This window comes from Cyrtonyx montezumae, unplaced genomic scaffold, assembly GCF_038088225.1.
Source record: "Cyrtonyx montezumae isolate F1298 unplaced genomic scaffold, pur_monq_1.0 scaffold_6, whole genome shotgun sequence".
NCBI lineage: Eukaryota > Metazoa > Chordata > Aves > Galliformes > Odontophoridae > Cyrtonyx > Cyrtonyx montezumae.
This window is the reverse complement of record NW_027072067.1, coordinates 8,303,121-8,330,702: the sequence shown is the minus strand read 5'-3', so window position 1 is coordinate 8,330,702 and position 27,582 is coordinate 8,303,121. Positions and strand designations below refer to the sequence as shown.

The window sequence follows — 27,582 nt, the reverse complement described above, 5'->3', positions numbered from 1 at the left end:
CCACATGACAGCAACGTATGGTTTTAACTCACTTCTAACTTGTATCACAGTAACAGAACTCAAGTCACTAACTGACATGTGGATGCCCCATCACAGGAGGTGTCCAAGGCCAGGTTGGAAGGGGGGTTGGAACTGGATGAGCTCTAAAGGTCCTTTCCAACCCAAGACATTTTGTGATTCTATGATTTCCAGGACCTTTTATCCTCAGAGGAAGTAGGCCTCTGAGATCATTATAACAGCTTGAGAACGTCCCTGTTAAAGAATAGCTTGCATTGAAATTGAAGATTTTCTTTTCTGCTTGAAGCTAATAATTAGACCTGTACATTTTGTATTATTGTAACAAAAAAACTGGAAGAATAAATTATGTTATTATACAGTTATTTGCGTCATATTAAATTGTCACGAAAAGAGTGCAAGTCAGGACTAATTATAAGCATTTTTACCTGGAACCTTCACCTTTAACAATTCCAACCATGATGTGTTTGCACTGCTGGTGGACCCCACCCTATCTGGGATTTTTTTTACCTTTTAACATTGCCTCACTGGTATTACCACTCTAGCTTCTAATGATATAATTTAAGCAACTCTCAGCTCAGGTCTGTAGAACACTTAACATATATGTCTTTATTGTAACTTTTCATTCTGATTTGTCTGTTCTCATGCTTTTTTTCATGTTCAAGCCATGCACCTTTTCATGACCTTTTACTCATCCTCAGCTTTTAGTTTCTCATGCAATTAAAGTGAGACATGCCTATTTTTAGCATATAAAAATATTCCAGGAACTACAAAACTGTTTGTCATCTCTGTTGGTAGGGCCTGATAGTTTTCATTTGTTAGTTGGTTGAAAATAACACGGAATTCAGTTATCTTTCTGTGGCTGATAAGGTTTAAATTTTTTAGATAATTTCAGCCTTGACTTCATGCTGCTTCTTCCCAACAGACATATCCCCTGTCCTGGTTTCTACAGCAAGTGGACATCTTTCTTAATCATCTTTTGGTTACTGAAAGAGTATTTTTTATAATTACGCTAGTACTTCTACTTAATATTTAATGAAGTTGAAAGGATGCTGCCATTTTTATATCCAGTGGATTGCTTCACTTAGCTCTTTCATGTATACTTTGCATTATTCGGGGTAAAACAGATTAATGGGAAAACAAAAAACAAACAAGAACAACAACAAAAACCTGATAGATCTCAGTAATATAAACACAATTTTTTCTCCCATTAGATGTCTTTCTTTCTACACAGAATTTATGTCTGAAAGGAATGTAACTGTAGTATTTTCCACTAAAGTTTCATGCTGCTAAACCTTCCTTGGCAAAGGTTATGATATGGTAAAGAAATTCAATTGCTTGCTTGACAGATTGTTCCAATAAATATGTAGACGGAGGAAAAAAGTCACTAATTATTTCAGTAATGAGATCTAGGGGGAAAAGAAAATTTAATCCCTTTTGCTTTGACAAGCTGCAAACAGGACACCAAATGGGATATATTTAATAAATAAACATTGCAGTCTCTGATCCAGCTACAGCCAAGTCCTTACTCAGCCTTCTCTTTCTGAAGTCATTTGGAATCCAGTCAAGTAGAGATAAAGAGCTCACTTCATTTTTAGATCCAAGTTGAGTATTGGTGCATCCAAACTAAGTTAGGGGAGAGGAGGGAGTGTGAAGGGACAAAGGAGCTTTCTTTTTGTACTTCTCTAGGCTTTAGCTGTCTTGTAATCAAGTCAAGTCAGAACACTCAGTGTTTACTTACAGTTGTCTCTTGATAACTTAAAAAAGCTGTTCTTGTATCTGCCTGTATCTGGGCTGCAGTTGCATCATTAACACATTACTTTCTTTCCTAAGAATCTTCTTCCCAGAGTTAACTGGAATAGCTGCATGGGGAGGCCCTCTAAACAAAGCAAAACCTCTGCTGTCCACACAAATACTTGGCAGAAAAAGATGTGATGATATAGCATGAGTTGATACGAATCTCAGATATAGACTATACAGTCCATTCTACACAGTTCAGTACAATTTCTCACCAAAGAAAAGTTTCAGCAATTGGATCAGATACTCTTCTGGAGTCACAGATCAGGAACCATCCTGTAAATGGAACTGCATAAGCATTCAACTGATATCTAAATCATCGAAAACTTGGGCTCATACAGACCAATCACATTAAATTAATATCTTTAATTGTATTTTGAATAAAACACTGTGTACAGATCTTTTGTCACTAGTTCCTAGTCAGCAACATTTAAGTTTTAGAATCACTTGTGTTAATAACTGGGCGAGTGAGAAAAGCACTTGAAAGCAAGCTAGCACCCACCCAGCACTACAGATTGACTGCAGCAGATGCCTGAGGATCAGACAGCTGATAATACACTCTAGCGTGCTTCAATGCATTTGCTGGTACAATCAAGGGTACCTCTTGACCTTGATTTTACAATGTAATGTTTTAACCTTAGAGCACTGCACAGAAATAGAAGAAGCAGCACTACAAATCCTGACCTTTTAGTTGAATATCCTGTTTTAGAGTGATACCAGAACTCTATCAAGACCACGTACACGTAAATGTCTGCTATTATTATCACAGTATAGTGTCAAGCTACTTTACACTCCACATTATGTAGGTTATTCTTCAACCCTTTTTATGTGAATGGTTTCACTGAAGTACTTCAGCAAGGGCTGTTCCATCATGCACTAAGCAGTTACTTTACATGTTATACAGACAATGTATTGGTGCACTTTCTAACACCTTGAACATCTTGGTCAACAGACATTAACAATTGACTCAGTGATGCAATTGCTTCGGTGACAGAGTGAAGTGACAGCTTGAAAATGGGAGCAGCACAAGATCATATACTCGTCAGTTTGGTACCAACATAGATTGTTTTAGAAATAGGAGAACAAAAAGGTTAGGAATTTTGTATTATTATTATTTTTATTTATTTTATTAAAAAATATTTTTCCTGCATTCTTTTTAAATGCTTTTATTCCACATAACATTGTGAATAAGCAATTTCATGTTAATTTAAACTTTATTTTAAACCTGTCTGGCTAATCAAGTCATCTGTATCATCAGTGAAAAATCAGTGTAGTTGCTCACTGTAAATCCTAAATCTTAAAGACACAGTAGAAACACTGAGTATGTTTAATAATGTCAGAGCCATGAGTGCACTAATATGGTGTAATTGCTTCAACCAGCTCTTGCTGGTGTGTCCACCCACCCACACAGTGGACAAAGGAGCTCCATTTAAATCACAGCCCTGGGTCTTCTACTCCTTCCTGAGCCATGCTGTGAGTGTGCTGGTCCAGCTCCATGTTCAGCTTTGGTACAGCCATGTCCACACTTGGTCACAGTTCTCCCTTCTCAGAGCCTGACTGTCTTAGCTTGATTGCAGCCCTGCCTTTGCCACCATGGACTTGTCTGGAGTCACCAGCCTGCTTCTCACCAGTCCTGACCTTGATCTTCAAACTGACTTTTAGGCGTCACCTCATCCCTGCCTCCTCATTGTGAGCCTGTGGGATGGCCTAGGCTGCTGGCTGACCCCAGCTGCCATCCCTGGGCCTGCCCTGCTTGTATGCTGTGAGGTTTGGCCCTGCCTTGCTACCCACTGATCATGTCTGGTTCCTGGCTCTCAGCACCGAGAGGAGCAGCTGGCCTGCTGCATATATTTGTATCTCTCTAAAATTATTTAGAGAGTGTAGAGTAGTTTTTCATACATATTTAAGAGTTTTATTTTCTTTAGAGAAATGGAAAGATGATTGTGTTGCTGGACTCCTTAAGTTATCAAAGGAAGTTCTTTGACTCTGAATGTGGGTTATTTGTGCAACAGCCATGAGCTAACCACTCTTACATGTATTATTATAAACATTAAGTAATTATTTCAAATCTCATCAACTAATAATAAATTGAAGTAAGCTTTTTGAATCAGTTGGACGATTACTTCTCTTCAACTAGAATAATTTTACTACAGAAGACTGTATGTAGCTAATTTAGAATTGACGCACTCTCCAAGAAAATAGATCTATTAAAGTCTAGAATAGATCTATGAAGTCTAGAATAGATCTATGAATAGATCTATGAAGTCTATGAAATAATAGTATATGAGACTATGAAATAATTCAACCATGAAGCCTGAGTAGAATTATGAATATTTTATAAAGAAGCAGGCAGATCTTTCCTAATAACTGTTGCTTCATCTGGGAGACTGTTTTCTGTATTGCAGAATTCTTGTAGATTACCACTGAAGCTCAGTGAACTGCCACTTATATGGACAAGTATTAACCAGAGTCGAGTGCGTCTTTGCATGACAACTGATTTAATAGGGTGTTTTATCAGACCTCTTTCAATGGCCAGTTGACCATGGCTTTTAAAAATAAGTATACAGAGTTGGACTGAAGACTCACTTGGTTTCTTTCAGCAATACATTATTCTTTTCAGAGTCTTTGTGGATGCCAGGTAAAACATGCTTCTCTTAGGTATCTGACACTGTAAGACAGAACGTCACAAAGAATTGACTGATGTTAGAGAAAAAATGTCACTTACCAGTCTTTAAGAACAAATACTGTCTCCCTTTGCTATTCTTCTACCACTGAAACTATATTTTCTGCAGAGGCTAGCAAAACATTCAGGGGTAGAACTGTGTAAATATGACTGTTTATTCCTGCTCTGTCTTTCTGTCATGAAAAATGAATGATTGGGGATGTGGGAGAAGGATCAGGCGACAGCTACTACTTGCTCTGAAACTGCTGCTGAAAAACTGTTTTCAACTGAGCCACATTCCAGGAGATGTTTCTCTGTTGAATACTTACAAGTCATAATGATTATTTTGGGTATCTTTGGCTTTGAAAAATCCCTTGTGCAAAATGAAGTAATATTTATTTTAAAAATAAAAATACTTGCTGAGAAGCAATGACAATTGCTCAGCAACAAAAACAGTTTTCCACCAACATGTCCAACTATTTGGAGGAAAACAATGCAAGAGCATTGGTGTCAAGAAGTGATTTAAAATGATTTGGCTCTTCATCCAACACTTCTAAGAACTGCTTGTGTTAAGAAAGCTATATGGCAGAAATAGTGGATTTAGCAACAAATATGACTGTACTTCAGTTTCTTTGAACACTGTTACACACGAGTTGTTGAGGTTTGAATTTTTGGACTGAGCTAACACAATGGAGGAGTCTTGAAATGACAAACTTTTCTTTGTACCTAAGAAAATTGAGTCTAACTTCTTTGCTGTCTATCTTGTTTCCTATAGGAAATACTGACTGCACCAGGGAACAGCTGACATGTTTCTCCCTTTTGTACTTGAACTGCAAGACTATCCTTGCCTAAATATGAAAGAGAAACCTGCAAAACAAGAACTGCAAGCTTCACTGAGATATAACAAGCCAAATTAATTATTGGGGTAAGTACACAAACCAAATGCTGTTAGAAGACCTTCATCTGTTGGGGGAAGATTTCATTCATTAGGGTGAAGAATAGTGTAAAATGTAATATAAGATCACTGGAGTTGTGTCTGAGGCAATGCCCTTAATTAATGGATGATCATTTGTTTTGTCACCAGCAGTTAACATTTTCACTCAGTGTTGCTCCCTATGTCAGCTCAGGGAGAGTCCATTACATGATTTGAAGTGGCTCCAAATGAAGCAGTTTTGATTTCAAGGAAATTTACTGACTCTGATATCAGTCAGAAAACTTTGTATGACATTAAGTCTGAGATTACTACTAACGTTAAGTGGGGTTTCCTGGCCTCACAAACAGTACTAGAAGTACAACCAGCAGAACACTGGAAGAAGTTAGAAAACTTATTTGTTTCGTCAATCTAAAATTCCTGAGATAGAACCATACAATCACGGACTCCTGTCCACGTTCTAATCTGAAAAAAAAGGAATAAGCTCGTGAAGAAGTGGAGGATGTACTATTTTCTTTCATCGTCCTTCCTCATCGCGGGTCGTGGCTGCACCGCGGGAAGCGCCGCCGCTCCGCTAACCGCCGCTCGCTGCTCGGCGGCCGCGTCCACCATTTCCTCGCTCCGCCGCCAGCCCCGCGCCCGCTGCCCGCCAAGATGGCGGCCGCCGCTGCCCGCTTCGCCCCGGCCCCGTTCTGCTCAGCCGCCGATCCCGCTTGCAGGTCGGGCCGGGGACGTCCAAGCGCGGTGCGCCGCTCTCCGAGGCGCAGCGCGGCTCCGCCGCCGCTTTTTGCTGCATCACCGAGCGGCGCGGCGCGAAGCTGCCTCCGCGCTGGGGAAGGGAGAGGCGCGCCGAGGAAACCGGAGCTGCTTAGGTGGTGAGTCACGGTGCGAGGGGCAGGGAGGGGCAGGGAGGTGTCGCAGCGCCCGTCAGCAGCCGGACTGCGCAGTTCTGCGGCACACCGGGAGCTCCGGCCAGCTCGCAGCCTCCGCCAAAGCGGCGCGCCCGGCGCTGCCCCCACCTCCCCCAACCCGCAGCTCGGCGCGCGGCTCTGCCGGGAGGGGGAGGGGGGAAGGGGGGACGAGTCTTCCCGCCTTCTGGCGACGATGATTGGTCGTCCGCATTCTCAGCTCCGATTGGCCATCCGGAAAAGAGTTTTCGCGCTCATTGGCTGAGAGGTGTGCTCTTGCGTGCCGTGTGCAGAGTTGTAGGGACGGGCGGGGCGACCTGGTGGAGAGTGTGCGGGGCCGTGTGCAAGCCGCGTGTGGCGCAGCCAGAAGGGAGCCGGGAGCGGCGGGCACGGCCGGCAGCCAGCGGGGCCTAGCGACGCGTGGGCGCGCTTCCGCCGCAGAGGGGTCCGGAGTCTGCAGGTAACCGCCGAGCGGGGAGGGGAGGGCCGCGCGTCGGGCCGGGAGCGCGGGATGGCGGCGGGATGATGGCGCTGGCGCACTTGGGCCTAGCGCGCGGGAAAGTGGCGCCGGCCGCGCTCGACCGGGCCTGGAGCGGAGGGGTGGGGAGCGGCACCGGGGGAGGGCTCGAAGGGCGCGGGGCGGCCCGAACGCGGCTCCGGCGGTGAGTCAGGCTCCGGTGGCAGGCTACGGGAGGCGCTGGGAGCCCGCGCCGCTCTGAGGATGGGAGGCCCGGTGGGGTGGGGGCCGTCCCCCGCTGCTCTCGGTCTCAGTGCCGGGCGCGGCCCTTCCGGCGGCGGCGCGCATTGCTGCTCTGGGCCGGGGCACTGCGTGGCGGGGGCAGGGCGGGCGGCGCGGGCCGGGAGCTGGGGAGGCGCGGGTTACGTGAACCCCGGGGCCGGCGGGACGTGGGTGGAATAAAACCGCTTCTGCTTCTTTTTTTAACGATTTCTGTCTTCTTTTAAATCTTTCCCGAAGTCCGCTCCGCCGGGACGCACGGGGCAGGCTGGCGGAGGTAGCGCGGCCTCGGCCCGCAGCACCACGTGGCTGCCTCCCCACGTGCTGCGCCGCGGCAGGCTGAGGGTCGAGGTGTTGCAATTCTGGGTCTCCGACCACGGGCGCGGACGGTGCCCTGCTGCACATCCAAGTGTGACCTATAAATGGATAGGAAAAACAGGCTGTGACATCGGCAGAGCACCAACCGGTGGAGCTGCTTTTTTTTTTTCCTGCTTTAAGTTCTTGTCAGACGTAGTTTTGAAGTAACCACTGTTACTCATTCAATATCCAGAATGGTCGTAAGGAATTATTAAATGTAATAGTAAGTTTTGCTTTAATTTCAGCACTTAATTAGGATGTTGCAAAGCATTAGGGTTGCCTGTTCCGTGTTTTCTTTTTCAGCACAGAGCGGCACAGCGTGGCCATCCTGTGCCAGTCCCCTGAGTGGAGTGGGTCAATGAGTGCCAAAAGAGCCATGTTAGTGCTGTGCCTAACCTACCCTTGTTTATTTTCACATTAACTAATTCAGTTAATGTTAAGTTTGCACATTACTGATAATGCTCACTTCTCTTAAGTTTGAAACAACTAAAATGGGAAGAGGAAATAAACATATTTGGTAAGTTGTGTGTCATACCTGTACAGCTAACTAGTACAGATGGGCAGGAAGAGCTCTGCTTTCTGCTTTTGCTGGTTGTCTTGAAGTTTCAAGCTACCTCCGTCAAGAATGGGAGTATTGTTATTTGGTGGCCAGAATTTCACATTATTACTTAATTTCATATTTTGCCTAGTAATAATAAAACCTGGAGGCTGAGGCTTTGCTAAATCCTCTAGCATGACTTCAGGTTACAGGTGGGGAATTTCAACTAAGCATATACTGAGGAGTTCCCACTGTATTACTATGTGTCTTGAGTTCAGGAATTCCCAAACATTTTCTTAGGGAAATAAAACCCTCTGAAGGTAGTTATTACTTTAAATGAGCAAAATTTTAACTACTCCATTGAAACTAAATTCTAGGACTTTGTTAGCATTCCTTTCTATTTCTTAATCTTTCAGAAAAGCAGAGGGCTGCCTGTTGGATAAAGTTCTTAACATTTCAGGTGGGCTCTGGCTGACTTACCATGTTTGAATATGGTATGGTGATGGTCACCAGCAGCCTGCGTGGAAATGGATGGTTTCTAACAGTGTTTGCCTAAGAGGTCTGAAGTATACAGGGTTGTGTGGTTTCTCTCTAATCTGTCATTTGAAGGCGTGAATTCCTATTCATATCAAAATTAATGCTTGTAGATAAAAGGGAGTTTTTGGTAAGTATAATGAACATAATTGTCTCTGTTACATTCAGCTTGAACTGTTATCAAGCTGTTGAATTATAAGGAGCTGCTAGCATTTAGAGGAATCTTGAGTAATACATGTAGTCCTTGCAGCAGTTTTCTGCTGCTCCCAAGCAGTAATGATCTTACTTCCTGTTTTAGTCCATCCCTTATATAAAACCAATGCTTGTACTGAAAGGACCACTCATTCATTTCTAAGAGACATTAGAGTACTGGACAGGAGTTAATATTCAGTACTCCTGGTTTTTCATGTTACAAAATGTGATTTGGAGTGCATGTAAAGGACTGAGAAGATGTTAACTGGCAATACTTAAGTAAGTATATGTTGAATTGTTTTCATGAGGGCTTCTTAAATTAGGCAAAGGGGAACATGTGTTTGGTGTGGTAGACATTAGTTCTGTGGACCTGATCTTTCCACTTAATAGGTTCACACATTGCTATTTTGTTGCTGTAATGTGAAAGTGGGGTTTGGGGAGGGAAGAAAAAAAAGACAAAACCTGCAGTGTCTTTTTCAATGTGGCAAAAGGTAATATCAGAAGGTGGAACTTCTGCTACCTGTTGCATTTCTCAGGATAGTGTCTGGATAAATTCTAGCTTCAGCATGTCATTTTAATTTGGGGGGTTGCAGATAACTGAAGTATTGCCAGCAATGTGCTTGGTTTCCCTAATTGGAATGGGGTTAGGTTAGTGGGAAATTCTGCTTCCTTATTACCGGAGAAGCTCAAGTTAGTTTTACTTTGATCTGTTACAGCCCACTAGGTGCTGTCTGAGAAAGTAGTAGCCATAGAAAGAGGAACATGACAGAGGAACTTAATGGTAGTTCTTTCCATTATCTGGTCTAATTGGGCTGCTGACTCAAACTGGGAAATTTGAGTGTGTATGTGAGATGGAGAGCACCTCTGTAGTGTTGTATCTGAAAAGCTGCAGAACGTGATCCCTGTTGCAGTTTGACAGTTGTGCCAGGGTTCATCACATTGAAGTTTGGAGCTAAAGCTGCAATCAGAAGAGTCTCAAATCTGATGTGGGAAACCACTGTGGTAGCTCTTGGTTAGACCTGTGAGCTGCTCAGCTCTTCAACTTCAGTAGTAGGGTGGTCATCAGAAACAAGCCTCATGCAAATAGGATTCACTGAGTAGTTGAAAGGTTATTATTTCAGTTTCAAACTGCTGCTAAGGGTGTCTGTACAGTGAGTTGTGGTAAACGTCTGCCTTCTTTCCTTAGCAGGAAAGTGTTATTTGAGGCAACTTTATTTGTTCCCTTTGAAGTTCTGGAATTTCAGTGAGCCGCTGCCTCGTCAGATGTATCTTGCAGAATTTGACTAGGTTCAGTTAAGCTAGATGAGCCTGTAGTTCTTCACTTAATTTTTCCAGTTTAGATACTGGTCAGGTGAAAGGGGGGAAAAAAGTTCTGGAATGTAATTAGAGGGGCGAGTTGACTTAGAAATCATTGATGTGACTGAGTGAAAACAACCTGTGCAAATTGCCTTAGTGCAGCAGGCTCATTGAAAGTGGCCTTGTTAGATAAAAGTAAAAGGAACTGCTGAGAGCTAGTCTGTGATGGCTCCATGAAGAAGTAGTGACTAATACAGGATAACTTAAACTGGTATGGTTTTCTGGTGTTAGTTTCTGTCTTGTAAGTAGCTGAATCATGAGGCGGTGTCCAAAGTGCTTGGAGGGTATCCGTTTAAGGACTTGTCTTCTGAACTGCCTTTTCTGGGTACTGTTCATAAAAAGTGTCTGGTTTAATCTGAAAGCACACTTTTTAAGAAGAATTTAATAATGTTGAACAAGTTTATCGAGGTTCTTAGAACATGGTAAATTAAAACTAGTATGGTTAAATCCATTTCTAGTGGGTGAACTTGCTTTCAGTTTCAGATCAAGAACACAGCAAACATTAAACATTAAGATAATGGTGAGGAGAAATCCAGGCAAACTGTTAAGTTCTTTTGTACATTTGAAGTATCTGAGGGTGGAGTAGTACGCTTCGTAATTGTGTTTATGGCAGCTGTAACCTTTAGAGGTGTTGGAGTTCAAGGAAGAAAGCAGGCCTTTAAAAGAGTAAGGTTGCGAAGTGAATCTCTGTCTTGTTCAAGCTGTGCAAGCTGTTGCTTGTCTTTCTCTGGATCTCTCATTCAGTTTGCCTTACCTTACTTGGTCACTTCGTTAAATACCGGAGGAAAAGAGGGTTGGTGTTTTTTTTTTTGAGTATTTAAAAAGTTAGGTTCTGATGAAAAAGTACTTCTCAGATTCCTTTGGAGTACTGTGCTTTTTGCACCTTATGGTGTGATAGTTACTGTAAAGGAGATGATCTTAGGTGGAAGGTATATTCTATTTGAAAGCCTTCTGCTGTGTTTCTAGAGGAGGTCTAGTTCACCTATAAGACATCTCTCTTCCTATACTTCAGCCTGTCTAGTTATGTTGGATAATGGCATGTAACTGCTGGGGTACTCAGTCCCATCCTTTTATGCTGAAGTCTCAAGTGCATGGTTTGAATGGTTGTCTGGGAGTTGCTGTTTCCATCCATAAAGATGTATTCCAGTTCAGTTCAAACTGTTCTTAAAAAGTACAAAATGGTATTCCAGTTCCTGTTGTGTAGTGTTTTAATGTGGTGCCTTCAAGAGTTGCAAACTGGTGAGGAGTTTGTCTTGGTATACGAATTGTAGGCTCCATCTTGTCCCTCTTGAAATGAAAAGCAGTTAAGTGTTGAGGTGCCTGAGACCAGCTCCTGCTGGCTTTGCTTGTGTTCTCTGCTGTGTCAACATAGTTGCTATGAAAACAAGTATAAACAATGGCAGAGTGGCAGCTGCTGCCACCGTAAGAGAGAGCTCTTCACTTTCGGGTGTCCTAATAGGATTGAAACTTTGAGGTGAAGCAGTAAGTTATTACCTGCTAGCATGTGAAAAGACTGGCTTACATGTAAAAAAAGTATAGTATGTCAAGCACTCATGCAACCAGTTGTTTTATTGTTGACATCTGTTTGCACGCCTTTTACTGCAGAATTTCATTTTGAAGAGCATCTGCAAGATAGGTGTGGGCTTACAGAAGTAGCATGTGAGAATTTGCACCTCTTGTCTTAAAATTTCCTGCTTTCTCTGGCGGGAGACAGGTGGTCACTATACAGAAGGTGATTGAAGAGCAAGGAACAGTTTTGAGAGTATTGTGGCTTTCTGGCCAATCCAATCCATTCTATGTTGGAGTACATTTAAAAATAACTGAATAAAAATTCACGTTTCTGTCTTAAATGGATATAGTATATCTAAATGCTGGGAGTGCTAGTTCTAGTTCCTTGAGATCATGTGTTCTTGCTGCTTCTATAGGGACTTTCTTCAAGGTACTATGTATTAGAGTTCCTGGCGATTTGGTATGCTGGATAGTGTTGTTGTGGGTTTAAAACATAAAAAGAAAAAAAATTGGTATTTCTGGTCTTAATACTGAGTTCTCGTTTTTAACTTTCAAGTGTCCCTGTGGGAACATAGTGATAGTATTTTTACTGTACTGGTATTAAACTTGATTTTAAAAATACATCCTATAACATGGATAAACTGCAGGAGAAGTCCAGAGATCAGATAAGGTAACAAACTTACAGCTAATAATTCTACTTCCATTAGGCTAAGAGTAATGAATTGGGAGAGGTAGTAAGGAGTATTCAGACAATCTGAGACTTCATGAAAGCAAAGCTTAATATGCTGATTTCTAAATCACTGTACTATAAACTTAAATGAGTCTCTGCTTAAATATTTAACTTGTTCTTTTGCTTCTAGTTGTAGTAATCTTGTCTAATTGTTTTACACTTTAGGGGAGAAGTAGAAGTACTTGTGATCTGTTTAGCCTGCCCCATCCTAACTGCTTCTCAGTGGTCTGTGGCGGTCTGACTTTCTTACTCAATGAACCACCTTCCTCCATTCCCCAATATGGACAAAAGTGGCTCATACTGTCATGGACAGGCATGCCTATCTGATGTTTCCCTAGCATTCTAAGGATGTTTTCCAAGTTAGCCTTGTAGATATCTGGCCAGTGTCTGATGTCTCGTAGGGAGCCAGATGTCTTAAACATTTTCCTACATGTAAACTGAGGAGTGAAGAGTGAAGTATGTACCCTGAACTGTAAGTTAATATACTGAAATAAAGTGAGAAATGGTGTTTTTTCAGATCAGGTATAACTGTTACTTCAGTTGTGGAAGAACCGTAGTCTTCCATATAACTGCATTATGGCTTATACTTACAGGGGTCTTCTAGAATTTAGCTTAACTAGAGAACAAATGCAGTAGCTGCCAATCATGTGTTCCCATGAGAAATGTAACAGCTATCAGAAAAATAATTTAGAATTAGCTGGCTTTGGAACTTAACTGAGTGATAAGGAAGAGGCAGCTGCTAGAGAGAGCAAGAATGCAGTTAAAGCAGTAGTGAAAATGCACTTCTGCCCATTTCTAAGCATTGTAAAAATTTAAAGAGAAGAGCACTGGCTACAAAAACTGATTCAAGGAAAAGTTGTCTAATAAACTGTGGGTTTTGAGCTGTTTAAAAACTCTTACTCCAGGCAAAGCTGAATAGAGATCGTCTCCTATCATGGCTTTAGTACTACTGAACAGATAACTGTAGGAGAAAATTCAACTAAGTTCTGTTTCGTTTTCATTCCCTATGTTAAGTAGGTCATGAAATGCCTTAAGTTTCTTACTTTAATGTTTGGTTGAGGAAAAATGTTCTAAAAGCGTGTTTTGTTGTTTTTTTTCCCTCAGGAAGGTGATCTGGAACCATGAGCAGCAACGAATGCTTCAAGTGCGGACGCACTGGCCATTGGGCCCGGGAGTGCCCAACTGGGATTGGCCGTGGCCGTGGGATGAGAAGCCGTGGCAGAGGTAAGTGATGCTGGGTTTTCTGTTCATTTGTACAGCAAGATCTCCTGCTGGCCATTTTGAGTAGTGTGTAAAACAGCTTTTGGTTTGTCAAGAAGTAATACTGATTTTTTTAATTAACTAGTTCTTGACTCTGAGTTCTGTGGGGTTTTTTTGTTTTCCCAAAGGCTTTTGAGACTGAATCTAGTTTGTCAGCAGTTGAACTGTCAGAGTCCTTGATTTAACTCTTAGAGATGAAGTTAAGAACATTCTTAAGCCTTTTTTCTCTTGTTACTCATATCAAGCAGGCTTCCAGTTCATGTCTTCATCTCTCCCGGACATCTGTTACCGCTGTGGTGAGTCTGGTCATCTTGCCAAGGACTGTGATCTTCAGGAGGATGGTAAGTATCAATAAATATTCTCACTCTTCAGTTATATGGACAGAGGCCTGTAGTTGAAGAGAAGGATGCTGTATGCTCATCGTAACTAGCTGGAACAGATAGGGGTCCTTCATTAAAAGCATGCTACCCTTCACTTAACCAAGGTTTTATAGTCTTGTTTGGTATGTTTTTCTTATTGTGGAAGCCTGCTATAACTGCGGTAGAGGTGGCCATATTGCGAAGGACTGCAAGGAGCCGAAGAGGGAGAGAGAGCAGTGCTGCTACAACTGTGGCAAACCTGGCCACCTGGCTCGTGACTGTGACCATGCAGACGAGCAGAAATGCTACTCTTGTGGAGAATTTGGACACATTCAAAAAGACTGCACCAAAGTGAAATGCTATAGGTAAGATCTGAGAGAACACTGTACACTGCACACTGTACCCAGAGTGATAGATCTAGTCTTACTTTGATGAGGAAATTAAACTTCAAACCTTGAAGGTAGCATACTTTCAAAAATGGCTTCATGTCAGTCTTCATGTCTTCGAGCACTGAAGCAGAAGTCTTCGAGTGTGCAGCAGCCTCAGTAGTTAATGCACTTGACAGAGTAGGATTGCTGTTCTGTGCAACTAATGGATGGTTTGATTAAAATTGTTTTTTTTATCCCCCTTCTCAGGTGTGGTGAGACTGGCCATGTAGCCATCAACTGCAGCAAGACCAGTGAAGTCAACTGCTATCGCTGCGGCGAGTCAGGGCACCTTGCACGGGAATGCACAATTGAAGCTACAGCCTAATTATTTTCCTTTGTCGCCCCTCCTTTTTCTGATTGATGGTTGTATTATTTTTCTCTGAATCCTCTTCACTGGCCAAAGGTTGGCAGATAGAGGCTACTCCCAGGCCAGTGAGCTTTACTTGCCGTGTAAAAGGAGGAAAGGGGTGGAAAAATCAACTTTCTGCATTTAACTACAAAAATGTTTATGTTTAGTTTGGTAGAGGTGTTATGTATAATGCTTTGTTAAAGAACCCCCTTTCCGTGCCACTGGTGAATAGGGATTGATGAGTGGGAAGAGTTGAGTCAGACCAGCAAACCCTCTCTGGGTTACATGGAAGTGATCCTATGCAGGAGAAAAGAAATTCTGGAAGTGTCTGAACTTCCTCATAACTTTAATTTTATTACAATGGCCTTGGATTGTCTGACCTCAGTAGCTGTTAACACCAAGTAATATCTGTATCAGGCCCTACCTAGAGCATATAGCTGAGTGGGAGTAAATGAACAAGATGCACATGCCTGTTGATGGCCATGAGAGAGAGAGAAATCGGGAATAAACTTAAATAACAGTAATTCAGTCAGTGAATGTCCACGTTGGAGAAACAGAACGTAATGGGAAGCTTTTGAATAAATACTTCAAAGTAAATCTGAAACCCAGACATCAATGCTCATAGCATATACAATTTGGAGCTATTCAGGAGTTGCAAATAAATGCATTTTCACAGAAATCCAGATGTTATTTTTGTATACTATATCACTTAGACAACTGAGTTTCATTTGCTTGTAATCAGTTTTTAAAGTAAGATGGTAAAAGCAATTGAAGTCCTAGAACATAGAAAATGTAATTTTAAACTATCAATAAAGCTGGAGGAGGAAGGGGAGTTTGGCTAAAATTCTTTGTTTATTTTTGGTTTTCATGTACACGGTGCAAAATAACATATTAAAAAGGGGTATGTGGAGGTGTAAAAAGCTTAGTTTGGACTTCTCTTTTGTTCTGTCTGAGTTTCTGTCCTGTAGTTTCTGTTAATGGAGATATGCAGTCGTCGTTGCAGGCTGTGTTCTGTGTGTGGATTCCATGCTCTCAGGAGGGCTGGGGTTTGTTAATTTGCTGATGAGGATAAAGTGTTTCTTCCATTCTGATGTTGTTGAAGGAACTGGCGGCAGTACTTTGGTCTTTGCACGTCAGCACACGAATGTTTTAAAAGGCTGAGAAGTACGTACTGCTTCCATACTTTGTTCTGTGGAGTAACTCGTTATGAAGTGACACTTGAGCTGGAACTGCGTGCAGTGTGTGCACGTGGTGTGAATGCGGGCACAATGGCTGAGTGCTCAGTGTCACTGGAAGGCAGCTGCAGGAGGTGCTGAGGGCTGCAGTCGTGCGGCTGCCTTTTCCTGCTGAGTGCCTTGGGAGTGTACAGGAGATCCTGGAGCCTCCAGGTGTGCCCCGCTGGTGGGCGCGGCACTGCTGCCCGGCGTCGGGAGGCAGCTGGCAGCAGGAGTGCTGGTGTTGAGCTGGTAAGCACTGTGTGAGCTCCTGTGTGGGTGTTTAGAAGCTGTGGGTCACACCATGAGTAAGGAATGCTGCATGAGATGTCCTTAATCCGTGGTAAACAGCACTTGCGGTGCAGGAGGTTTTCAGTGCAGTGCGTAAAATGCCTGCAACCCCACCCGCGTTTCTGACAAAGGGCTCAGTGGGTGGAAGAAAAGCTTTTCTCAGACTTCCTGGGCTTTACTACCCCCTTCCCGCGCAGTTCTGTACGGAAGCTGCGCTAATGTCATGCCGGTACGGGCCGCTGAGCGGCAGCACAGCCCGTGCAGGGATGCGCGTGCGTAATGGCGGTGGGGTGCGCATGCGTACTAGAGGGGGGCGCGGAGCGGAGACCTTTGCCGCCATGAAACTCGCTGAGACGCGCGTGCGTTCAGCCCTGGTTCCGCTTCCGGGTAGCGGTGCGTCTTCTTCCGGGTCCTTCCTGAGGCGGCGGCGGAGCGGCTGCAGCCATGGTGAGCGCGCGGCCGCGGCGCCCTTCTTGTCCTTTGTTTTGTGTGTGGGGAGGATGGGAAGTGTGGGGCGCCTGCGGGGCGTCGTATGGAATAACGCGTCCGTTTTCTCTTACAGGCTCGGAACGCGGAGAAGGCCATGTGAGTACGGCTGGGGATGCCGGCTGGGGCGGGGCCCCGGTACGCGCGCTGCCATGCGAGGCCTGAGCCGAGGCACTGCCGGCCTGACAGCGCTTTTCAGCGCGAACGCTGCTGTGGCGGCACCGAACCAGTGGTGCCGAACCAGTGGTGCGGTGCCGCATTGTGGCAGCAGCTCTGCTCGCTGACAGTAGGTGGAGCTCGCAGAATCGGCCCGGGTGCCGAGTACAGTCATGTAGTTAAAGGAAAGGTGCTGATTGCGCTGTCACTTGTTTTGTGCTTTTAAACATAACTACTGCGTGTCTTATAAACAAATATAACCGTGTATTAAATAAATGGAGCCTGGGTAGTCTCTGCTCAGCTGTGAGACTCAGAATGCAGATGCCAATAAACTTGGCCACAGATTGCTGCACTCCTTATTGAAGCCTTTTTCCTCTTGAATTTTTTGTTTTGTTTACCTTTCATGCTAAGTGAATTTTATGCTTATAACTTCTTAACACCCTTTCCTGTTGAAATATAACGTGCTGAAATACAATGAATAGAAAAATGAATTTGTTTATTGCTAGAGTTTGTGTTTATCGAGCAAATTCACCATAGAGATTTTAGAGTTAAAGAAGTTGCTGCTGAGAAGAGCTAGTAAATGCATGTTTAAGCCTTGGTTTTCTACAAACTGCAGTTAAGTCTGTAACAAAAGTCCACAGCAGAGCTTGCTACTGTTGGAGTGTAGATGTGTAGAAGGAAATTCTCTTCCTTTCCTGTTTTGTTTTTAATTTTTAGGACAGCCTTGGCAAGGTTTCGTCAAGCTCAGCTTGAAGAAGGAAAAGTTAAGGTATGATGTAAAACAAACAAAAAGCCTTACAGCTTTGTTAGCTCTGATCAAGAGTGGCATGCAGGCCTTGCCCTGTAAATACCTGTATGACAGCTTCCAGAGAGTCTGTATGCTTTACACAGATACTGTGTAGGAGTTAAATGTATCTGGAAAGTGGACTAAGCAGGAACTGAATTTCACAGTGACCAAAATGAAATGGTAAATAGAATTTTCTTAAATAACCTGATTAGAAGCTTGTGTATGTATATGTTGGAGAGGTACGCTGGCTGGGCTGATGGGGGGGAAAGATTGAACATTGTTTAAAGTTTTAGATAATATTTTGGAAGATACCAAGTAGTTTAAAGAACTGTAGCAGCACTAACTGGAAGCAGTGTGCTGGGCAAAAACTTTTTTTTTTTTGAGATCTATCTTCTGCAGCTTCTTATAGAAATTGATGTACATACATTTATTTTGACTGATCGTAATGAGAGGATTTGCTTGTATATTTTCCTAGAAAAGGTTAAAAAGTCCTCCTCATAATCTTCCCATTTGTTGGTATAATAATAATCTTGAAACAGAACTTCAAGATGGTTCTGAACTTAAGGGTATTATGTGACACAACATTGGCATGTTTCTAAGCCAGCATGCAGTGTCTGCAGCTGTAGATAACTGCCTGATGTTAAAGGGTAAACTTGTGGAAGTATTGTAGGGAAAGGAACAAAAAAGTTGCGCACACAGTCCGGGGAGAAAGGTGAAATAGTACCTTGTGCATGCAAGTCAGTGGATTGTGATGGTTAGGAAAATGATGTTTTGGATGAATGACAGTGGGGAGACAGTAAAATTAAGTCATCTTGGAGAAAAGGTACAGCAGTCAGATGGTAGCAATTGAAAAAGAAAGGCCTGTAGTTAATAGCTGCTTGGAAAACAGTGAGTTTTATTTAGATGGTTGTATATTAAATAGTGTGAATTGCAGATGTCTTAAATGGATTGTTTTTGTAGAACGGTATTGTGGGGTGATAAACAAAACAGATGACAAGCTTTGTTTTGAATAGCATTAAATTAAGTGTATTGTAATATTCTTGATGGTTTAATTGGTTGGGTCTGTAAATAGCTTTTTTTTACACTTAAAAAAATTGCTGGGAGCAGAAGGTAGTGGAGGCTGTTAGCACGGTTTGTGTCTAATTGAATGGTAATGTTTGGATAAAGTGCTGTGAACCTATTGCTAGATTAAAGTTTTGCTGGATGTGGCTTTTTATCAAATAGGAACGAAGACCTTTCCTTGCATCAGAGTGCAATGAATTGCCAAAAGCTGAGAAATGGAGACGACAGGTAATGTGAAGCTATAGATCTTTCTGTTTCTATAGCTGATAGTACTTTTGTAAACAGGCTGGCTGAAACAGAAATGCTAAGTGTTTCAGACTTCTTGAGTATCCTGGCAGTTAAATCACAGACTGCTTTACACTGGAATATGTTATTATTCAACACATTTGTTCAGAGCTGGTCCAGCCACATTTGAGCTGCCTAGGACCATATCCAGTTGAGCTTTTAATATATTACGGGATTGGGATTTCACAGCTCTTTCTGGGCCCTTGTGCAGGTGATTGAATACCTTCTTAATGAAGGTTGGTTGGACATTCTTACTGTTGATAAATCCTGTATTAGCTGCTCCTAGTCACCACTTGGGTCTTTCACCTGTTTGGGAGCTTCTTCTGAGAGGTATGTTACATAACTTTGGGAGCTGTGGTTAGGTTGACTGACCTGTCAGACAGTCCTCTCTGCCCTTCTTTGCCTGAAAAGTCAAAGGTGCAGTTGATGGAAATATTTATTAGGAATTTAATATGATTACTGCTGTAAAATAATTCCATGTATTTTAAACATCTAAGGTACTAGACTTGTGTGAATAAAATGTTGGTATTTGAAATGGTTAGGCTCAGTTCTGCTTCCTGGAGCAAAACAACTTTTAGAAGGATCTTTCTAGGTTTTCTTGTTGATTGGAGTTAGGTTTTTTTTGTGGTTTTTTTTTCTTTATGAAGAAATTCACTTCTGTGTTCTTGTTTAACTAGATCATTGGGGAGATTTCCAAGAAAGTGGCACAGATTCAAAATGGTAAGATTTTTTTCTAATAAAATTTTTGCATCTGTAGTCCTAAGCAGAGTAAAAGTAATGGTATTCTTCATGAAGATATGCTCTATATGCTTAGAGTTGGATTAATTCTGGAGCTTCTTGTAAGCTGCTTAATTTATTGTCTCTTTTCCTTCTAATAGCTGGATTAGGTGAATTCAGAATTCGAGACCTGAATGATGAAATAAACAAACTTCTGAGGGAAAAAGGGCACTGGGAAGTCAGAATAAGAGAGCTAGGAGGTCCTGATTACGCAGTAAGTGTAGATTATTTTGTACTGTGTGGTTCTTCTGCTTACAAGTGACTAATAATAAAAATCTGTTCAATGTTCATTATTTGTCCAGTGTTTACTAGAGAGGAATTTAGTTCAGTCGCTGAATATTTTTCCTGGTGTGATCTGGCATGCTTCTTTCTATGATGAACAAATCTGACTTTCCACTTGGCACACTAATTTAAGTGGTCTTACCGTTCTGTTGAGAGTTCACAGCAATGGTCTGATTTTACCCATCAGTAAGCATTGTTTTTTCTGTTCTGTACCTCATTAGTATGTAAAAAAGTTTTAACTTGGGTCACCTTGTTTCTGCTAAAAACAAAATAATGAGACTCTCACTTACCAAAGCAACAAATATGTGTTTACTGTCAGATGTAGTGGTACTTATTTGTGGGATAGCAAAATGTACTGGCACAGAAAGTAAAAGAGCTTTGGATACTTTGCCAGGGTAGATCACGTATGAGCCCTTTGCAGTTTACATTGTCATTTTAACTGTGTGATTTCTAGTAAAAGTAGATGGTATATAAAAATGAGCTATGAGGACATTTTACTTGTAGGGTGGTTTGAACTAATAAGCACATCTATTTTTGCAGTCCTTTATCTTATTTCCTGCTTCCTGGGCATCTTAATATAAGATGGAAGGGGAATAAAACAAAACAACTAACTTTATTTTTCAGAGAATTGGACCAAGAATGTTAGATCATGAAGGGAAAGAAGTTCCAGGAAACAGGGGATACAAATACTTTGGAGCTGCAAAGGATTTACCAGGAGTTAGAGAACTTTTTGAGAAGGAGCGTAAGTAAATATAAACTCTTCCTGAGTATGAATCTGTGTAGTAGTAGCTCTCGAGCAAAATATCTACTGTAGTACATGGAAGATGGTAGAAAGTGCATATCCTGTCAGAAAATGAGTGAGAATTGCTTGGCAGGCCTGCTGGATTGACTCTCATTTGCCATCTGCAAAAAACAAATATGGGAGGTACTACATTTTCTGCAGGAGTTTAGGAGGTTTTCTTGTTCATTTTGTATAGTGGTCTTGCTCACTGCAGGGACTGCAGGATAGGAGAGGGGAAAAAAAATAAAAAGAGTTGCCAGAGACTGGGAAGTATGTGATAAAAAGTATCAGTCTTGCATTCAAACACGTTTTTTTTTGCAGGACAGAATAAAATACGAGTGCTCCTGATACTGTCTGCAGTTCCAATAATCCATTGGTTATTAGCTTAGTGAGGTAGCTGTAGTTGCTTTGAGTTTGGTAAGAGCCAGAAATGTACTGTAAACTCTCAGGATTGACTTTATTAGAATGATGGATGTGTTCTTCCAGCTCTCCCGCCACCCCGGAAAACTCGAGCAGAACTGATGAAATCCATTGATGCAGAATACTATGGTTACAGGGATGAAGATGATGGTATTCTAGAGCCCCTGGAACAGGAACATGAGAAGAAGGGTATGTGAGATTTGACATCCAACATAATCATTGAATTTTACTCAAAATAAGATGCATATAAATTGAGGTTGTAACTGTAGTCAATACCTAGTGGCTCTTGGTGTGGTCATCCTCTTGTTATACACTGCCCTTTTCAATGGCAAGGTCTTCTAGTATCATCTGTTTGGGATTGTGCCTTATTGCTTGGATTTATAGGACGGAGAGAAAGAGTGAATAAAAGAAATGCTCCACTTATCAATGTCCTGCACCATATTTTGGAACCTTAACCCAGGTGAACAGTAGTTGGCTTGTGGACAGTTGGGACCATAGGAAGGGAAGCTTTGTGTTGCAGCACTCCCAGCTGTCCTGCTTGTTCATCTTGCATATCCTGCTAATGGCAGACAGTAGAGGTGATCCATCTACATTCATACAGTTATTTAAGGAAATTTGTATGGATCTTCATTTAGGAATTATGTAAGAATGTAGCTATTTAAGAAAATATTTGATTTTAATTGTGCCTCTTCAAATAATAAGGCTAGGGATTTTAGCAGAACCAGTATATGAAAATGAAGGAAGAAGGGAAAAAAAATTAATAGTCTTGAGTTAATGTGGCTAATGTAACCTTGAAGTTATCTTTAGGCTCATGTTGCAAGGAATGTGTGTCTTCTATGGTGTTTATTAATACACATTGCCTACTTAGGGTTACATACTGTCTGAGTTCTTGTGACTTTCACTGTGTGATCAGAAGAGTTAAAGTACTGAAAAAAACCTATATAGTTTTTCTGTTATAAAAACCACACAGAACACAGTAATGTGATTTAGATTTTGTTTTCTTATGGAGAATGTTATAACATTTACTCTGGGAACCAAAGGACATGGCTCCTGACTTCTGTAGCCGTAGGCCTTTCTACTGCCTAGTTGCATTAATCTTGCACCTCCCTAGGATTCTTAAGCACTTGTGATGTCACCAATGAAGCTTTTTTTTTTTTTTTAACTTGTATTAGTAAAACTTGTATTAGAGTTCTTAGAAGCTTTTTTCATAGTGAAGATAGAGCATCCTAACAGATCCTAGCTAGGAACAGGTTAGAGTTTGAATCATGATACAAAATAAGAGAAATGCATTATGGGATGAAAAGGAAATGAATTATCTGGGTGGTCACTCATAATTAATTAACTACTCGGTTACCAGTATTCCTGTAGGCACTGATGTGCTATAGAGCTGAGTCACTTAGCATGGCCACATGACCCTGATTTTCTGTTCAGGTCAGTTGTTTTTTTTCATGACACTTGGACTCTAAAGCATCTCCCAAATTAACACTGTTACAGCATAATAATTCCTTACACTTTGTTTTGCTCAGACAACACTAACATCAAGAATTACAGTAAAAGTTGTGTTACTGATGCAGAGGATTTAAGTGGGAAGTTTAAGTCTGTTGAAAAAACTTTGGGAATGGGAGACAAATCAAAGGAACTCTAGCTGCAGTTGTTGAAGGACTTCTGTGGAGGAAACAGGCCACAGCTGGACCATGCTGCTTTAAGTTACTCTCAGATACATTTGCCATTTTCCTTTGCTTTACAGTTATAGCAGAAGCAGTGGAAAAATGGAAAATGGAGAGAGAGGCAAGACTTGCAAGAGGTGATGAGGAAGAGGAGGAGGAAGAAAATATCTATGCCGTTGATGATGAGGTACGTGATGGTGAAGGGGATGTTACTATTTTTTGTCTTCTACACTCCCTCCTTCAAAGAAGAGTTATTTTGCTGGAAATCTTTCTGCTGCTGCTGAGTTCTGCCTAGCTTCCTATTTAATTGTCCCTGCTTAGTAATAGATGAGTACGTTTGGTCTAAGTTTAGAGAGTGATGAAAGCTGGTGGCTGAGAAAGGTGTTTTGCTGGAATGAGAAACAGCAAGAAGTTAGCTCAGACCTTGTTGTGATTAACTGTCATTGCCTGGACAGCTGGTATTTGTAAAGTTAACACAGCAATGTTGAGTTATGCTTCTAAGTATGATCTACCCCAGTAATAATACAAGCAGCTTTGTGTGCAGTAAATTTCACTCTGTCACTGCATAGCAAAGTCATTCTATAACCAGAGTCTTCATACTTGAATTCTGATACAGCCTTTTGCTGATGATGCAATCATTGCTGTGACATGGTTTTGCTTCTTTATTTTCCCTTCACCCAAAGGTAATAAAGAGCATTCATAATGCTCCCTGAGATTTGTGAAAGGGGTATGAGAAACAGTTGCTTTATCTCAGTTCATACCCAAGTGAATTTGTCACTAGAATAAAAATGTTAGTCTGTAAGTTAAAGCTGGTCATTCCTTCAGTTTCTGGTGTTGTTTGTATTATACCACGATTCATAAGCCCAGCTCACAGGTGTGTGAATGAGACAGTGCAGTTATACAGGGAAATAGTATGTTATCTTTGAGACACTTTTTTCTTGATTGCTTGGCTCTTCTTTTGTTTACAACTTTGCTGTGGCAGCCAGAGACATGTGGGAAAGGGGAGGATGGTGGCTTTATGTTCATGTTACTTCCACAGAGAAAAAAACTGTATGAAGAACAAAAGCAGCAGTCCTAAAAATGTAAAAGAGCACAAGATGCTCCTCATGTTCTGTTATTGTTCACTCCTGTCCACCTCCATCCTGCATTTGTGTATCACCATTCATGTTCTGTTTGGCTCCTTCTGGCAGAACTGTTTGACTTTTTTAGAAAACAAACTTGATGTGGCTTAATTTTTTTCAGTCTGATGAGGAAGGAGGCAAAGAAAAGGAAGGTGAAGAAGGCCAACAGAAATTTATTGCACATGTTCCAGTGCCATCTCAACAGGAGGTAAGACATCAGAAAATTGAACTGCAGAGATGTGCTCCTTCTGTGATTGTATTCTGTAGCTGTTTAGTGCTCTTGCAAATTCTATGAAATTGGCCAGAAATAAGGTGCCAGTGCTGTAGCCATCTTCATCAGAGGGTTTCCAAAAGTGTCGTAAATATTACAAAACGCTGCAGCACACTCAAACATATTACAGAATGGTAAAATTCTGAGGGCAGCCCAGATACGGGTGGTTTTTTGGGCTGCAAGAATATGTTGCCAACTGATGGTCAGTTTTCTGTCCACCAATACCCATGTCCTTCTCTACAGGACTACTCTCACTCCCCTCATCATCCAGTCTGTATTTGTGTTTGAGACTGCCCCAACTCACATGCAGGACCTTGCATTTAGTGTCGTTTGCTTTGCATAGGCCTACCTCAGGCCTTTCAAGCCTCTGGATGGCATCTTATTCTTGCAGCATTCTCACACACCACTCAACTTGGTGTTGATAGCAAACTTTCTGAGGGGTGCACTCAGTCCTGGTCAGTTATGATCAATTATTAATCAGTTATGATCAGAATAACCGTGGTTTCCTGTTAACTCTGTATTATGTTTTTCTGCTGATATTAAATAGAAAAAAATGATTAGATCAATTAGCTCTAAATTGCAGAGTTTACTCTCACTCACCTGAAATGATTTTGGTGGCACAACCTTGAATTGACAGTTTGGAAATAGCTGTAGGTTATATATTGCATTAACCGTGACAGTTAGCTTGATATATGGCTCAGTCAAAAATGTTCTGGAATTAAGTATCTGTTGGTAGGTATGCCTTTATGTCACTCAGGTTGTGTTTTCTCACCTGCTGTCATCTTGTTAGATTACAATGCTGTATTCTGCAGTGAAGTCATATCATGATCCTTTACCTTCAGATTGTTCATGCCATATGCCTGTGGGATTTTGCATTCTGGATTCTGAGTTACAATTGCAGTTAACTTGCTTGTTAGAAAAGGGAGGGTCAGGGATCTGAAATAAAATTCATCCCTTGTGTGGCTTCTTTTAACTTCCGTGAACATTTGAATATTAAAGAAGATATTCCTGATTCATCTCTGTTCCACTGATTTTATACAAGTATGAGGCTCTGTCACTGCCTCTTTTGCATTTCTTCCTTAACAGCTGGGCATTCTAGGTTTAGCATCTCAGTTAAGCTAAATGTCTTCATGTTTTATATTTGCAGATTGAGGAAGCTCTTGTACGGAGAAAGAAGATGGAGCTTCTTCAGAAGTATGCTAGTGAGACCCTGATGGCACAGAGTGAAGAAGCAAAAAGACTTCTAGGATTATAAGGTTGTGCTAGTATGTTCTGTTGTTCTGTAGCCTATCATAAAGCAACAGTTTCATGTATTCTGGCAGCAACAAATATAAGCTCTGAAAGTCCCTGTGAATGTAAAGAGTAAGTTGTCATTAAGTTACAGTGTTTTCTCCAGAAGGAAAAACACACTTTTTATTTTATCTGCTACAGTGACTTCCACTGTGGTGCTGAGAAAAGATCAAGCCTGGATTAACTTGATCTCTGCATCTTCAGTAAACAGTGTTTTGTCCTTTCACTTTGTGAAATGCTGTGTGCTGTGGTGCATCTTACAGATAGAGCAGCAAGTCAAGCAAGTGACTTATAAGCCATGAGAGAAATCTGACTGATGGTTGTGCCATTCTGTGTCCTGTCTGTAAGAGTACATGTTGTTCTCATGTTGATTTTAGCTGACCTGAATCCAGAATTAGCTTCCTCTTTGTTGCCCAGGTAGTTTACCAGAATAGCATAGAACCTGTTTTGAAATAACTTGATGAGCATCTTATGATTGGCTCTGAAGTTGATTTGCTTCTTTGTACAGCATGTAATATGTCAAAATTTGTTGCCATGTTTATGGTTTATAGCCATGTTTGTGTGAGTTGATTGAGTTCTGGATATTTCAGCAGCTATTGTAAATACTTGCATCTTTGCAATACACTGCTCAAATATTTTTAGTAAAATTTTTTGTACAGACCAATGTCTTTTTTTCATTCTAGTTTAAAAGATGATGCTCTTTTCTTAATCACAGTGAAAGAGTGGGATCAGAAACAGACATGCAGTGATTTGAAGTTACGCATCCCCTGCTGCTGGCAGCCTGTGCACTGTGGTAAGAGGCAGAGCACAGCAGAGGGCCTGCTTAGCACTGACCAGCATTGTTGTGTGGTCTGAATGAATGGGACTTCAAATTGTACAGCCAAAGACTAGAAATGCCATCTTTGGAATACAGTATCTAACAGCTAACCCTGACAGGGACTGTGGAGCTTCTATTTGCTTTTAATTTCTATTTCTAATTTAGCTCTATTGTAACAAAGCAGCAAACTGGTATGTTTGTGACTAATTTGGTGTGCTCTGAGTTGCACACATCTTTCTGATGCTGTTCTTTGTTTTTTGCTGCTGCCTCCTGAGTGGTTTCCAGTCTCGTTTTTATAGTAGTTAATGTGCTTTATCTGCAGGCTATTTGTATTGCAGTGGAACTTTTTTTCCCTGGGTTTCTTCCCTGCAATGTCTGGCCACCAAAGATGAAAGAACAGGCTCCTCCCAGGTTGGGTGTTCGTGCAGGCCCCGGGCTGGCAGTACTGCATCCGAGTAGTGTACTTCACCTGCGGGTTGTTCATGGTGTGAAAGCTCAAGGCTGTGTTGCCCAGCACTAAGCCACCCAGTTCCTGGGGCTCACTGAGTTGGCAGGCGATCTGTGAAGTCCTTACTGTGCTTCAGGAGTTGGTCAGCAAACCACAGTATGACAAAAAGTGGAACAAATATAAAGTAAAACACAAACTGGAACTTGGCTTGCTAGAAAGGCAGTTAAAGCCTGTTGGTAAGCAGCCCTTTGCAACCGTGCTTCTGGTAGCCTGTACCTTTTTGCTCAGAATGATGACTTTTTCTTCTAGTGGAAGAGTGCTTGCAACAGAAATGCAAGACTTGCTGTAGATTTGCTGAGCAAATGCTTACTAATGCTCTACCATTTGCTGAGCAAATGCTTCACTGACCAGTGCAGAAATGGAATGTATAAAACCGCAGTACGGAGTGCAGTGCAAGCTGCCCGACCCCGGGGTGCCAAGTGCTCTCTGCAGCACTGGATGCGGAGTGCTGTGTTTATGGCACTTCTGAGCCAACGAACGGTGGAGCGGTTGTTCCTCGGCGGTGACCTCTGTCCGACCGCGCTGCTGTTGCGTTTCAGAAATGCACGCTGTGTTTCATTCGTGCCACCGCTCGGCGGTGCGGGTTGGAGGCGGCCCCTGGCCGCCTGGCTCTCCGCGCTTGGCTCCTCGTGCTGAAGTCCGGTCTCCGGAAGGGCCGCCGTCCATGCCGGTCTCGCGTCCGAGGTACCGCGGTGCCCGCGTGTGG

The 27,582-nt window shown here is 42.0% G+C and overlaps 3 protein-coding genes across 8 annotated transcripts in view; 2 read left to right on the top strand and 1 right to left on the bottom strand.

Annotated features, from left to right (window-relative positions):
• Positions 1–27,582, bottom strand: part of RAB43 (RAB43, member RAS oncogene family) — a 258,462-nt gene that overhangs the window by 200,542 nt on the left and 30,338 nt on the right. The window lies entirely within an intron of this gene.
• CNBP (CCHC-type zinc finger nucleic acid binding protein) lies at positions 5,277–15,581 on the top strand. 5 transcript variants are annotated; one of them, XM_065749663.1, is made up of 5 exons: positions 5,277–5,399; positions 13,370–13,489; positions 13,771–13,866; positions 14,048–14,249; positions 14,520–15,581. In XM_065749663.1, the coding sequence occupies exons 2-5, from the start codon at positions 13,387–13,389 to the stop codon at positions 14,635–14,637; spliced, it is 519 nt and encodes a 172-aa protein (XP_065605735.1). In that variant the 5' UTR covers positions 5,277–5,399; positions 13,370–13,386; the 3' UTR covers positions 14,638–15,581. The 5 variants fall into 5 exon arrangements, with proteins under 5 accessions (XP_065605735.1, XP_065605734.1, XP_065605737.1 ...); XM_065749662.1 differs by lacking the exon at positions 5,277–5,399 and adding an exon at positions 6,607–6,773; XM_065749665.1 differs by lacking the exon at positions 5,277–5,399 and adding an exon at positions 6,608–6,773 and having other exon boundaries at positions 13,774–13,866.
• ISY1 (ISY1 splicing factor homolog) lies at positions 16,711–25,659 on the top strand. Its single transcript, XM_065749341.1, has 10 exons — positions 16,711–16,751; positions 17,526–17,577; positions 18,820–18,885; positions 19,620–19,662; positions 19,821–19,933; positions 20,626–20,743; positions 21,269–21,391; positions 22,950–23,056; positions 24,112–24,198; positions 25,409–25,659. Coding segments are annotated over exons 1-10 (819 nt in total). The 5' UTR covers positions 16,711–16,749; the 3' UTR covers positions 25,517–25,659.

What these genes read in the sequence shown, in the direction of transcription:
- CNBP (XM_065749663.1), top strand. Translation starts at nt 13,387, where the DNA reads ATGAGCAGCAACGAATGCTTCAAGTGCGGACGCACTGGCCATTGGGCC. An exon ending in CTGTGATCTTCAGGAGGATG is followed by an intron (nt 13,867 to 14,047) that starts GTAAGTATCAAT and finishes TTCTTATTGTGG; the next exon opens with AAGCCTGCTATAACTGCGGT. An exon ending in ACCAAAGTGAAATGCTATAG is followed by an intron (nt 14,250 to 14,519) that starts GTAAGATCTGAG and finishes CCCCCTTCTCAG; the next exon opens with GTGTGGTGAGACTGGCCATG.
- ISY1 (XM_065749341.1), top strand. An exon ending in TAGGAGGTCCTGATTACGCA is followed by an intron (nt 19,934 to 20,625) that starts GTAAGTGTAGAT and finishes TTTATTTTTCAG; the next exon opens with AGAATTGGACCAAGAATGTT. An exon ending in CAGTGCCATCTCAACAGGAG is followed by an intron (nt 24,199 to 25,408) that starts GTAAGACATCAG and finishes TTATATTTGCAG; the next exon opens with ATTGAGGAAGCTCTTGTACG.